Consider the following 14,153-nt stretch of genomic DNA (forward strand, 5'->3'; position numbering starts at 1 on the left):
CATAAATATTATCCTTAAATTTAAGCTGAACCATAGGATTCAATTTTTTCAGCAAGAGACACAAAAATTGATCTTACTATCTCTGATTAATTTTATCAGCCAATTAAATTTAAGAATAGAATAATCAACTATAAAATTTAAAATTGATCCTTTTTAATCTAATCTCTTAATTATTTTAAATAAAAGTATTATATTCAAATAATATATATTTAGTATGTATGTATACAAATAAAAAATACACTTAAGAGATGTACATATAATAGTTATATTACATACATTTATAAATAAATAAATTTATTGCAATGGACGTTTTTGTGTTTAAGACAAAAAACTTATTTTATATATAGATATATATATATATATATTTTATAATATATGTATATTAATATATATATTATATATATATATATTTTTTTTACTTACAAATGCAATAAAATATACAACAAAAAGTATAACATTACGTATCAATAAATGTGTTATGAAAAAAAAGAAAAAGAATGAATTAGGAAAGGAGAGGAAGGGAAAAGAATCTCACAAGGTCTTGAGAAGATCAATCGCAAAAAAGATGTGCTACGCCAATGTTACATGTTTCCTACAGTCATATGATAAGATATACGTTTAACGAGCGTTTTTACTTTATGTAAATTGTACAGGTAATTTTGCATATTATTCGTATTTTTAAAATGTTTTAAACACAAAATATTTCATGATGGGTCTTTATAATATAAATTTCTAAGTGATATTATCCACATTTGAACAATTATATATATTTCGTGTGTAACCAGTATCTTGACGTATCTTGTCGTAGAGTATCGTACGTGAATGTTTCACATAATCTAGAGAAAGAGAGAGGAGTGGAAACAGAGAGGAAGAGCTTATGATAAATATACCAAGTTTGTCGAGTTGGCAGTTAGTTCCAGCTATCTTTTGTGTATAAACAGGTTTAATATTAACGACCATGGCATTACCACCGCCATTGAAAACTTTGTTCAAGTACGTTTTACTTTATTCCTTAAAATGTTTTGCATTTTGAAGAAATTAATGCATTTATAGGAAGATTTTTGCGCAGAAACAAAATTTACATAAGTATATTTTATCTATAATTTTCATTTATCGTGATCTTCGTTTTTATAGATATATAGATGAACATAAACAGGAGTACGTAGATAACTTGAAAGAAGCAGTAGCTATTAAGTCTGTATCAGCATGGCCAGATTATAGAGATGAAATAATTAAAATGATGAAATGGGCAGAAGTAAGGCTAAAGAATCTTGGTGCAACTACAGAATTAGCTGATGTAGGCAAACAGGTTCTTCCTGATGGTAATGAAATTCCATTACCTCCCGTGCTACTTGGAAGTCTTGGTTCAGATCCAAAAAAGAAAACTGTGCTTCTCTATGGACATTTGGATGTGCAACCTGCGTTAAAGGAAGATGGATGGGATACCGAGCCTTTTATTCTTACTGAAAAAGATGGAAAACTTTTTGGTCGAGGTAGTACAGATGATAAAGGACCAGTTCTTTGTTGGATACATGCATTGCAAGCTTACAAAGCAACTAGCATTGATATCCCTGTTAATATCAAGGTATTAACATAATAACATAATAACATAATAAAAGACGCTTGAAATTTGATTAATGTTCATTTTATAATATATTTTATTAACTGTCTTTGTGCAGTTTGTTTTCGAAGGAATGGAAGAAAGTGGAAGCGAAGGTCTAGATGAGCTTCTTTGGGCAAGGAAAGACAGCTTTCTAAAGAACATAGATTACATTTGCATATCTGATAACTATTGGCTGGGTACTAAGAAACCATGTATTACTTATGGTCTGCGAGGTATCTGCTATTTCTTCATAGAAGTCACTTGCGCTACTAAGGATTTGCACAGTGGTACTTTTGGTGGATGCGTACACGAAGCTATGACAGATTTGATTTATTTAATGAATACACTGGTTGATGTTAATGGCCACATTTTGATAGATGGTATTTATGATAATGTGGCAGAATTGACAGAAGCTGAAATAGCTAGTTATAAAGACATAGATTTTGATGTGGATGAATTTAGAGAAACAGTTGGAACTAGGAAACTAGCGCATAAGGAAGACAAAGTACGTGCGCATTACTTTTTCTTAAGAGCTCTAAAACATTAACATCTTATAATCATGATTTTAATGTCAATTCTTGTAGATAAAACTCTTAATGCATCGTTGGAGACAACCCAGTTTGTCACTTCATGGAATACAAGGTGCTTTTAGTGAGTCAGGAGCGAAAACTGTAATTCCGAGTAAAGTTATTGGCAAATTTTCGATTAGAATAGTGCCTCACATGACCCCAGATAAGACGACTGAAAAGGTGATCGCGTATATAAATAAGAAATGGCAAGAAAGAGGTAGCCCAAATATTATGAACGTGAGTATGTATCATGGTGGCAAAACATGGTCTGAAAATCCGGACCATCCGAATTACATAGCTGGTCGAAAAGCTACTAAACATGTTTATAATGTGGAGCCTGATCTCTCTCGTGAGGGCGGGTCAATACCAGTTACTCTGACATTCCAAGAAGTTACTGGTAAAAATGTGTTGCTCTTACCAGTCGGTCAGGGTGATGATGGTGCGCATTCTCAAAATGAAAAACTGAATGTATACAATTACATCCAAGGGGTAAGCATAAATAGCATTGAAATTAGCAACCGTTTATAAATTAAATGTTTTCGTTATAATGGTGTAATAATTTATTTATTCATATATCTTTTTGCAGACAAAACTACTCGGAGCTTATTTATACGAGGTGGCACATGTGTAATATTTCATTGTTGGCATTTACTTATTTGGGACTCAAGGTGTTTGGTATTATCTATTAAGGTGCTTTTAATGTTATTTGATTTACAAAAAATCATTTTTGGATATTTTATATTTATCTTTTTAAAGAAAAACATTTTTTGAAATTTATATTTCTAAAAATAATATACAATATAAAATATATTCTCAATAAGATGTGTGTACACTTTGAAAAATCTCAATCTTCAATACCCAAGCTGGCTGTCCTTTATGTGCATTAGGAGGTAGATTTATCTCTAGCTTATCATTAGATTGTTTCCACTAAAACGTATACATCAAATTATGTTAATACAATTCTCATGCAGATAAAAGAAGAAGCATACTTACAGGAATTACTGACGAGTAACCAAGTAGATATATCTGAGAATTCATTGAAAGTTTAAGTGAGCCCAATGATAAGATATTATTGTCTGGCCATTCTAGAATCGAAGCAAATAGCTGTTTTTCATTTTTACTTATCGTGTACCAAACACTTCCGGTTAAAGTATCATTTTGTACTGTCCAAGGTTTAGTATCGTAAATAGCTTCGCCATTAACTGCTAGCCAAGCACCTAAAATAATAATTTCATTCATATATTATTAAGATAAGAAAATCGATATCTGAATCAATCTAGCTTCAATAAATATGATAAGATACAAAAGATGTTTACCTATTCCACGTAATCTTTCTTCATATATTGGTGTAATGATACCATCTTTCGTTGGTCCGATGTTCATCAGCAAATTTCCACCACAGCTTACAGTAATTACCAATTCTTTTACTAATCCTGCCAATGTATAGTACTCTGATAAAGCAGCATTTCTACGGAATCCCCAAGATTTTTTATCAATAGTCATACAGTTTTCCCATTTATGTGGGAGAAGCACACCTAAAAAACAAAATTTTATTAAAATATTTATGAATCTATTTTTATGTAAAATGCTAATAATATTTAATAGTGTTTAATAATGTTATTCTACACATTAATTTATATTAGTATATTATAATTGTATATTGTTTACCAGGATTAAAACGATCAGAACATGTAAAGAAACCACCATGATGGCATGGCATATTACTACCCCATCTATCATTTACCACGACTGTGTCCTTCACAGGACTTTCATTGTATAACCATGCTAAAAATTCCTTTGATTTCCAATAAGTATCCGAGGCTTCCCAATCTCCATCTGACCAAATTATTTCTGGCTTATATGTTTCTACTAATTCACGTAACTCTGGCATTATTTTGTGAGTTACAAATCTATCTGTTGTAAAGTTGTTTTTTTTATCTGTTATATAGAGAGGATTGTACCATTCATACAGGGAATGATATAAGCCAAATCTAATATCTGTCTTGTTTCGAATAGCTTCTGCCAATTCACCTAATTCATAAAAAAAAATGTGTACACACACATATATATATATATATATATATATATAGGAATCTATATTTAAAATAAGATCTTATTATTAGATATGTATCTTTATTACCAATAAGATCTTTTTGAGGACCCACATCCATGGAATTCCAACTGAATGAATATGTTGATGGCCACATTGTGTATCCTTCATGATGCTTGCTTGTTAATACAATATATTTTGCACCTGATGCTTTGAATAAGTCAGTCCACTCAGTAGCATTAAAGAATTCGGCAGTGAAATCGCGTGCAAAGTCTTGATATGTAAAATTTGGAGGATACCTTTGTTTCATAAAGTCGAAATATTTTGTGGATTTAGTTTCCTCTGTAATATTACATATAACATTATTAAATTAATATATTCTTATATTAATGAATATAGAAAACATGAAAATACTCTAAACCTTTCCAATTGTTCCAAAACCATTCAGAGCCAAAACTGGGTACACTAAATACACCCCAATGAATAAAAATTCCAAGTTTTGCATCATCGTACCAGGATGGTAACGATCGATTATCTAGACTAGACCAAGTTGGAACATATTTAGGTGTTTCTGTCGAGCGTGATATAAAATTATTTTCCTCATCCGTTCTCGCTATCACATTATAATATGCTTTTACTGATACGCAAAGAATCAGCACAGCGCACAAATTATATATAAGCAACATCCTTCTGTCAGTGAAGCTTGACGTAATGAAAGCAACAGACGACAAACAGGTCTTTTATTCCCATCCACTGTATCAAATCTCGAACATTTTATTTCCTTGTGCTGTTTCGTATCATATTTCGAGATTAGATTAGACCGTTACCATTGTATTAAAACAAGAATTGTGTTATACATTAATTGATGCTAACTTATTATATATAAAATTGATCTGTTTACAGAATACCATAATTTCAATAAAGTATTTAAAAGAAATTAAACTATATTTTTTATCACATTTAGTCAGGTTAACGGATGTTAATGTGAGTTGGTTTGGATCTTATTAAGTTACGTTTAAAAATTTAAAATTGTAATAATAGAAAAGTACAATATATATTTCAAAATAAAAATAAATATAAATTTTATAATAAACTTTATTGTCACATAGCTATACTTACTAAATTAACATTTTCTTAACATTGATTTAATGTAATCTTTTCTCATTATCTATAATTGATTGATACGATAACATGTTTATATCTTGGCTATCATGTTTATAAATATAATGTAATTAAAATATCATTCAAGGCAATTTATAATATAAAGAAAAGAAGGAAAAAAAAAGGCAAAGAGGGACTGCAGATAAGAAATTATCTGTGCGAAAAATGATAATACGTAATATAATACGTTTTACTATAATACGTTTTAGAATCTTTTTCTTTTTAAGTAAATATATGTTTTCTATTGGAATAAAAGATTGTTTTTCACATATATATAATATAGTTTTTCAGCACTACACTGGATAATCGCTAAATTTTAATGGCCGCCAATTTGGTGTATACATACATACGTCCTAGAATAAATTACAACCAATCGCATCCTGCGAATATTTCACGAGCATTATGTCGTCCAATTCGAGAGCGAGAATTATCGCGAGAATTTTCATTTGTCATGAAAACAGGATCGTATGAATTTGAATTGAATACTTCTTTATAATTAATTAATTTTTCTTCTCAATCTTCAATACCCAAGCTGGCTGTCCTCTATGTGCATTAGAAGGTAGATTTATTTCTAGCTTATCATTAGATTGTTTCCACTAAAACATATGTATAAAATTATATTAATATCATTATAACTATAACATTATTATCACTATAACATAAAAGTAGATAAAAGAGGCAACATATACTTACAGGAATTGCTGATGAATAACCAAGTAGGTATACCTGAGAATTCGTTGAAAGTTTAAGAGAACCCAATGACAAAATATTATCATCTGGCCATTCTAGAATCGAAGCATATAGCTGTTTTTCATTTTTATTTATCGTGTACCAAACACTTCCGGTTAAAGTATCATTTTGTACTGTCCATGGTTTAGTATTGTAAATAGCTTCACCATTAACTGCTAGCCAAATGCCTAAAATAATAAGTTCACTCATATATTATTAAGATTATCAGAAAATCGATATCTGTATCAATTTAGCTATTAATAAATATGATAAGATACAAAAGATGTTTACCCATTTCGCGTAATCTTTCTTCATATATTGGTATAATGATGCCATCTTTCGTTGGTCCAACGTTCATCAGTAAATTTCCACCGCAGCTTACAGTAATTATTAATTCTTTTACTAATCCAGCTAGTGTATAATATTCCGCTAAAACGGCATTTCTACGGTATCCCCAAGATTTTTTATCAATAGTCATACAGTTTTCCCATTTATGTGGGAGAAGCATACCTAAGAAACAAACTCTCATTAATCTTGTATGTATGTATGTCAAATTGGAGATTTGAAAGATACAGTTTTCTTTAAGATATAAGGTTAGAATAACTGATAAATTGCAGGATTCGGTATTCTAAAATAGTTTCTATAATAGTGAAAACTTATTATTAAAGGTTTCATAAATATACAAGAATTTTTTAAGTTTCTCATACAATCCAAAAGAGCAAAAAAATCACACTCTTCATCAAAATTTTAAACGGAAGATCATAAATTATAAATCTTTATAAATTTATTTTTATGTACAAATTTACTTAACAATATTACTTTACACATTAATTTACATAAAGGTAATTACAATTTTATATTTACCAGGATTAAAACGATCAGCACATGTGAAGAAACCACCATGGTGGCATGATATATTATTGCCCCATCTATCATTCACCACCACTGTATCTTTTACAGGACTATCATTGTATAGCCAAGCCAAAAATTCCTTTGATTTCCAATAAGTGTCTGATGCCTCTCCATCTCCATCTGACCAAACTATATCTGGCTTGTATGTTTCTATCAATTCGTGTAACTCTGGCATCACTTTATTAATCACATATCTATCTGTTGTAAAATTATTTTTTTTATCTGCTATATAGAGACGATTGTACCATTCAAATAGGGAATGATATAAGCCAAATCTGATATCTGTCTTGTTTCGAATAGCTTCTGCTAATTCACCTGTTTTATAAAAAAGAGAATTCAATAGAATAGATGTATAAAAACTTTTATATTCAATAATGTAATCTCTGTTAGATGTGTATCTTTATTACCAACAAGATCTTTTTGAGGTCCTACATCCATAGAGTTCCAACTGAATGAATATGTCGATGGCCACATTGTGTATCCTTCATGGTGCTTGCTTGTTAATACAATATACTTTGCACCTGATGCATTGAATAATTCCGCCCAGTCAGAAGCATTGAAGAATTCAGCAGTAAAGTCCCGTGCAAAATCCTGATATGTAAAGTTTGGAGGATATCTTTGTTTCATAAAATCATGGAATTTTGTAGTTTTAGTTTCCTCTGCAATGTCATTTACAAAATTATATAAGATAAATATTACATTAATCTATATAATATTTTATAATATAATATATAATAGCAAGTGCTGATTGAAATATATATCATGGTATATTATATAAACATATTCAACCTTTCCAATGATTCCAAAACCATTCAGAACCAAAACTAGGTACACTGAATACACCCCAATGAATAAAGATTCCAAACTTTGCATCATCATACCAAGATGGTAATGGTCGACTGTCTAGACTAGACCAAGTTGGAACATATTTCGGTTTTGTTGAAGACAGCACAGAATTATCATCTCTCTTATCCATATTTGTTATCACATTAATATATGCTTCTACTGACACGTAGAGAATTAGTACAGCGCACAAGATATGTACAAACAGCATCATCCTGCCAGAAAAACTTATAATGAACGCAATATGGTTGTTAAATGAGTCTTTTATCCCTACTGGCTGTATTAAATCTCAGTGAGAATTCTATTTTTATATGTTTTGTATCATATTTTAAGATTAGATTAGATCAGCACTTCATATTTAGACAAAAATCATGTTATTGTTGAAAGCATAATTTACAATACAATTAAATATCTATATGTGATATGCTTTAATTCTATAAAAGCAGAGATAATGTTAGAAGATGCTGAATAATTCTTTGCATTAAATATTCATAATTGTATGATAATTTGTTAATTTGTTAATTTTATTAGTAATTATAAATATTATATTAATCTCATGTTATATAGTTTTAGTGTAAATATTATCTAATTTTTATTATATCGCTATCTTGACCTCACTATCTCGTGTTTATAGACACGAATGTAATTAAAGTATCATCCGAGATGGCAATCTCAAACAATAAGTTGAAAAGCAGATAAGGAATTGCATGTGCAATCTGTCAAAAAATATGTTCAATGTCAATACATTTTGGGAAATCTTTTTAGCAACATCTTTTCTTTTTTCTGATCGTTGTCTAGAACAGAAACGACACAGGCCAATGTCAACATGGATAATTGTTTTCTACCGGCATACAGTGCTCAGTCCAGAAATACTGGACTATTTTTTTATTCTTGTTACTTATCGAATATTAAACAAGGGTAAAAAAAATTAAAAAGGGTGAGTCTTGAGTGCGCTCGAATATTATTTCTAAATCTCAATATTTCATCGTTTAGCTTCACAAAATGCTACACGCGACAATCGCCGTTTGTTGTTAAATACATACAAAATAAAAAAGAAATGATATCTCGTGCATAGCCAATCGTAGCCGTGTCTTGCACTACTGCGAGAACGAGACGCATTGTGACTCGATGTTTCGCTCGTCATAGAAACGAGACTGAATGAATTTGAATCAAGAGGGACGTATGAGGGTGTGAGGTGGTGTGAGAATAGCTCGCTGACGGATTAAATATTTACCGGCATTCCGGGAAAGAATCTCTCCCCGCGAGCAATATCGTAATTCAACATGGCTTGGGTTCCCTTGGAGTCGAATCCGGAGGTAAGCAATCTTCCTAAACGTCAGACCACATCGCGTCGTCTCGTTGCTCGAACGACGATTGAATAATCACATCTTCTGTTTTAGGTTATGACGAAGGTAAGCGGTGCTCGGTAGATCAATGTTATTTCCTTGGTGTCTCTTGATTTTGCATACGATGTCTCGTTTATCAGTATTGTGTTTCTCGTGAAAGAAAAAAAGGAAGACATTCTAACAAATTTCTTTGGCGTGACTTTGAATCCCCAAAATTCATTGTCATCATTCATTGTTTATGATGTCTGTCTTTATAGTTCCTCCATAAATTGGGTGTTCCAAAGAAATGGTCAATCCTAGATGTGTATGGTTTGGAATCAGATTTGTTGGCGATTGTCCCTAGACCTGTTCTTGCTGTCATTTTGCTTTATCCTGTTCCTTCAAAGGTATATATATATATATATATATATATACATTGTATGATGATATAATAAGTGATTTCAAGATGCAACTGATGCATCTCCTATTTGGTTTCAGACTGAAAAGATTGAAGAAGAAAAAGAAGAAATTAAAGATAGTAAAAACGATGCTCCGGATTCTATTTATCATATGAAACAGTGTATTTCGAATGCATGTGGAACAATTGCATTACTTCATAGTGTAGCAAATAATTTGGATGTGTATGTATCACTTACAATATATATAAAATCCAGTCTATCATATATTGTATAATAATACATATAAATAATAGATAAATTATATATATATATAAAATAATAGTTTGCTTTTTTTGACAGCATACAATTGGAAAATGGTTTTCTCAAAAAATTCTTAGATGAAACCAAAGGACTCTCGTATGCTGAGCGTGGAGAGCGTTTAGAAAATGCGCAAGATATAATTGACACTCACATGGAGTCTGCCCAAGAAGGACAGACTGAGGTACTTTGTTATTTTGTACCTTTAAAAACGATAAAACTGTCTTATAGTCGTAAATTTTAAATATAATTCTTATAGGCGCCAGCTGAGGATATGGAGGTGTACCATCACTTCATCGCATTTGTACATAAGGATAGTTCTTTGTATGAGCTTGGTATGTGTTTAATCTATATTAATCTACATTAACTTTATTATTTAATTAATATATCTATAATAATAAACATTTGTTTTTTTCAGACGGTCGAAAATCTGCCCCTATCAATCATGGCTCGACCACACCAGAGACACTTCTAGACGATGCTGCTCGTGTATGCAAGGAATACATGGAACGCGATCCCAACGAAGTGCGTTTCACAGTGGTTGCGCTCGCTGCCACCAGTGAATAAACGGCATCCTTATCTTCAAGTGCATTTGCCTTTAAGCTAATTTAAGCCTAAATAATTTATTTTATACGTAATATAATGTTATATTTCGCTTCGGCAACGCATTTGTTTTGTCAGTTTTCTTAATTGCCAGCTTTCTTGACACTGTGTAGAACGTTAATGAAGAAAAATTTATACACAGTTTATTGCACCGTTTTGCTTTTATTAAAACAAAAAGATCCTTGTCCTCAAGCTCATTAAATTTTCGATATAGATATCGTGCGTGGAGCTTGTATCAGATTTAATAATATCGACAGTGACATGTGCAGATATTTTTAACCATCAAAAAAAATGATGAAAATACGGAGCGACGCATGAGATGCTATAGAAAGAACATTTAAAACAAACTCCAGGTACTGTGCGTCGGTCAAGGTCTTTGAGCTTTGCGTAATAAGGCGGACCATTGCCAAAGCAAATTTTGGTCCGCAAGAGTTGACGATAAATTAGGACCGATACATCCTCTCATTTGGCACAGATTTCATGCATTGATTTGGTAACATTCAAGTTTGACCACCAACTTCATATATCTTGCACCTTTCGTTTTCATTAAGTGTCGACTTTGAATCTTTTATGATTTTAATGCATTTATTTGACATTGTGTGCATTGCACAAAATAAGATAAGACAAAATTGCTATTAAATGTAATATCAAAGCTGTTTGGAAATTGATCGACTGTTATGAAAGCATTACTATTTTTATGAAATTGAATTACATAATTGTTGATTTTTTAGAATGAAAAAGATGATTTACAGATTTACACTGTGTTGATTGCAGAGCTATTGATCTTGTTTTAAAAATAGACGTTACTTAAATTAATTATTCATTGACCTTTAATTGCAATTTATATTTTTAATGAAATAATTAGGGATTTTTTAAATTTATTAATTTATATTTATAATATTTTTATATTTTTTGCAGACGATTCGAAATAATGAATTAATGTTTGAATCAATTAGCGAAAGATTTACAAAAGTAATTGGATACGTAAGAAAGAAAATATAGAAAATATGCGAATAAACGTATTTGATTTATAGAGATTTTACAATTTCTTAGATTACGTAAGTCGATTTTTATATTTTATTTCTTTTTTAAAAATATATTTACTTGAATATTTACTATATGTAGAGGCGCCCTATTGTTTCGTATGTTATCAGGAATTGCGAAACGCATCGGTCACTGACCAGCCACCGAAAGCGTCAGCTATTTTGGATCCTCTTCCGAGAGACCACGCATCTTGGCACCGATTCTCTAAATAGTGACTTTAAAATATAAAATAAATTTAAATTTCAATAAGGCGCACACATATATTATATAACATCGCTTTGTTTCAAATTGTGATTTAGAAATTTGCTTATGATGGATCGTACTTTTAATTGCAAAATGTTAAAGTCGCTCGAGACAAGATAATGGATTCGCATAGATTGTTAATTTTCTGTTCACATTTATTTATTTTATATTTTCAGATAAAATTTAATTGTGGATGAAGACAAAGAACGCTCTCTTCAGAGAGCCTTGTCCATTATAGATGCATGTATTTTTCCATAGGTAGAGCCGCCGTGTCTTATCTTGGAATTAGTGATAAAATAAATCGTGCGCATAGCAGTCCTTTTACTGTTTACTTTGTCTTAAGAGCATTCTTATTGTCATCGAAGGTATACTCTTGGTGTGCCATGCGTCATCCCTAGTGGAAAATTTTATGTCTTGCGCGCGGACTGGTCCGGTTAGCATCGGTTATTGTATGGACCGGTTATATTCTAACAAATACATAAGTTATGTGATAAATTCCGTTGCTTCGGACCCTAGTTCTCGCTGCATTCTGTCAATGCAACAGAGGCATCGCTATATTATGAGATTCCTTGAAGGTTGCGAAAAATATTGGTGATTAAACGCAATAGAATGACAAAATTCCATTGCGCCACGAATAATAATTTAATAAACATACTTATACATATTCATTTTTAAAATTATCATGTTTGACATAATCGTGCTAGGTCATTTAATAAATTACAAGTCTTATCGCTACATTTCAATGTGACCGAGCGATAACATCAATTTGTTGCTCGTGAAATTATTTAGATATATCTGACTATCTTAAAAAATGGAATTGTTTAAAAAGAAGGAGAGGAATATGTATCTTCCGAAGCTCAAAGGTGTTGATTGGCGATATTCGCTCTATCATGTTATTTATCAAGTAGCTCGAAGATCCGGCCGTAGCTTGACAAAGCCCTTCAAGGTGAGATGTATAATTGCGAGGCGAGTTTTCGCGATATTTTGCGCAGTTCTGTTCCGATAGAGAAACTGGCAGCGACTGATAAGCGGGCATAGAGCAAATTTACTAATGGTACAACGGGTATTACTTTAATTGATGAAACTGTTTATGATTCGGCAATTCCCGCAAAGCTTTGCGATTAATCAATCGTAGTATCTGCATTTCGTCAGGGAGTCGCAGGATTTCGCAACGCAAAAGACGGCGCTACACAATTACGCGTACGGAGAATGATTCTTCAAGAATCTCATCTGTTTTTAATTAATTCTAAATGTGGCTCACGTATTTTTGCGAAGAGAGCGTTCTTCAAAAAATTATATTAAGAACAAGAGAAAATGCTTGCTCTGCTCGAGCGACTTCCGTAAAAAATAACGAAATATTAAACAAAAAAAAAAAAAAAAAAAGAAACCCTGTCCCAGAATCGAGTGTATGTTTACGTGCAGATACATTACACGCTCCTTCATGGTTGAACAACGGTTTAAGGTCAACTCACGCCTATAAAATCGCACGTACGACCTCGTTTCCGTTTCTGATCCGCGTGCTGCGCGTATCGTCCGATTTTGTTAGAGCCGAGGCGTTTGCCGAGTCGCAGATTTGATACGGGTAAATTTTTCAATACCGCGCAAGATACGTATTCCTTATCTCGCTCCTTACCGCGCCTCTTATATCGCTTTCCTGATCGTTCGATTTTAGTTGCGGTTTGTGCTATACCACGTGCGCGAAGAGAGGCCTTGGGTGCTTTGAATGCACTTTTACTTTCAAATAAGAAGTCAAAAGAAAACTTTCGTGCCGAAGTTTCGAGGACACATATTCAATAACGAGGTCGGATTTCCGTCGACGTTACTTCAAGTAATGTCACAACGTGTCCTTTGTTAGTAAAAAAAAAAGATTTTATCGACTTTTTGAAAAACAATCCCTGTTGCGAGTATTTATCGTGAATTTTTGGAGCGGAAAAAAAGATCCGCTCTATTTTTTATTTTTTTATTTTATTTTTTATTCTGCGGAGTTTCGACCTTTGGTACGAAAGCGAGTGCATTGGCCGGTAATACATCAATCTTTGCACGTTGCAGTCTCGCCATTGAGATCTTTTATGCCGGCAAAATGAATGACAATATCCAATGCAAGTTATTCCGACTTGTTAATCTTTAATTGCAGTCACGAGAAAGTGTGAGACCGCCTCAATCGCGCGCGACGCGACGCTCGTGCTTTGATGCGATATTTAATTCGCTCGATTATGATCCTTCTCTGGTCACTAAAATCTTTTTTGATTCCTCGATTCGGGCTATTAAATTTACAAATTTCTTTCTCAGAATTCTCTCTACTCGAGTCAAAATGAACTTTAAATCGACGATCTGTCCCGATCAATTTTTTTAATT

The 14,153-nt window shown here is 32.0% G+C and overlaps 4 protein-coding genes across 10 annotated transcripts; 2 read left to right on the forward strand and 2 right to left on the reverse strand.

The window, feature by feature from the left end:
* Positions 1–496: 496 nt before the first annotated feature.
* Cndp2 (Cytosolic non-specific dipeptidase 2) lies at positions 497–2,992 on the forward strand. Its single transcript, XM_011633970.3, has 6 exons — positions 497–653; positions 809–993; positions 1,135–1,585; positions 1,680–2,108; positions 2,188–2,661; positions 2,759–2,992. The coding sequence occupies exons 2-6, from the start codon at positions 959–961 to the stop codon at positions 2,801–2,803; spliced, it is 1,434 nt and encodes a 477-aa protein (XP_011632272.2). The 5' UTR covers positions 497–653; positions 809–958; the 3' UTR covers positions 2,804–2,992.
* On the reverse strand, positions 2,894–4,913 carry LOC105423968 (alpha-L-fucosidase-like). The gene is made up of 6 exons (XM_089075896.1): positions 4,644–4,913; positions 4,313–4,564; positions 3,841–4,203; positions 3,489–3,707; positions 3,166–3,389; positions 2,894–3,099 (listed from the first exon to the last, which is right to left on the reverse strand). Exons 1-6 carry the CDS (start codon positions 4,906–4,908, stop codon positions 2,986–2,988), a joined length of 1,437 nt encoding a protein of 478 aa, XP_088932022.1. The 5' UTR covers positions 4,909–4,913; the 3' UTR covers positions 2,894–2,985.
* Positions 4,908–9,025, reverse strand: LOC105423959 (alpha-L-fucosidase-like). 7 transcript variants are annotated; one of them, XR_016138994.1, is made up of 8 exons: positions 8,911–9,025; positions 7,814–8,082; positions 7,432–7,683; positions 6,977–7,339; positions 6,404–6,622; positions 6,077–6,300; positions 5,586–5,979; positions 4,908–5,115 (listed from the first exon to the last, which is right to left on the reverse strand). XR_016138994.1 is itself a non-coding variant. In XM_025217522.2 (7 exons), the coding sequence occupies exons 1-7, from the start codon at positions 9,009–9,011 to the stop codon at positions 5,884–5,886; spliced, it is 1,524 nt and encodes a 507-aa protein (XP_025073307.2). In that variant the 5' UTR covers positions 9,012–9,025; the 3' UTR covers positions 5,300–5,883. The 7 variants fall into 7 exon arrangements, 5 of the variants coding, with proteins under 5 accessions (XP_025073307.2, XP_088932019.1, XP_088932020.1 ...); XR_016138993.1 differs by having other exon boundaries at positions 5,342–5,979; XM_025217522.2 differs by lacking the exon at positions 4,908–5,115 and having other exon boundaries at positions 5,300–5,979.
* Positions 9,026–9,056: 31 nt separating this feature from the next.
* Uch (Ubiquitin carboxyl-terminal hydrolase) lies at positions 9,057–10,655 on the forward strand. The gene is made up of 7 exons (XM_011633965.3): positions 9,057–9,183; positions 9,268–9,279; positions 9,471–9,599; positions 9,691–9,833; positions 9,951–10,092; positions 10,168–10,243; positions 10,327–10,655. Exons 1-7 carry the CDS (start codon positions 9,151–9,153, stop codon positions 10,473–10,475), a joined length of 684 nt encoding a protein of 227 aa, XP_011632267.1. The 5' UTR covers positions 9,057–9,150; the 3' UTR covers positions 10,476–10,655.
* Positions 10,656–14,153: the final 3,498 nt, after the last annotated feature.

Source organism: Pogonomyrmex barbatus, unplaced genomic scaffold (assembly GCF_055798465.1).
Source record: "Pogonomyrmex barbatus isolate J1 unplaced genomic scaffold, ASM5579846v1 scaffold2, whole genome shotgun sequence".
NCBI classification, from domain to species: domain Eukaryota; kingdom Metazoa; phylum Arthropoda; class Insecta; order Hymenoptera; family Formicidae; genus Pogonomyrmex; species Pogonomyrmex barbatus.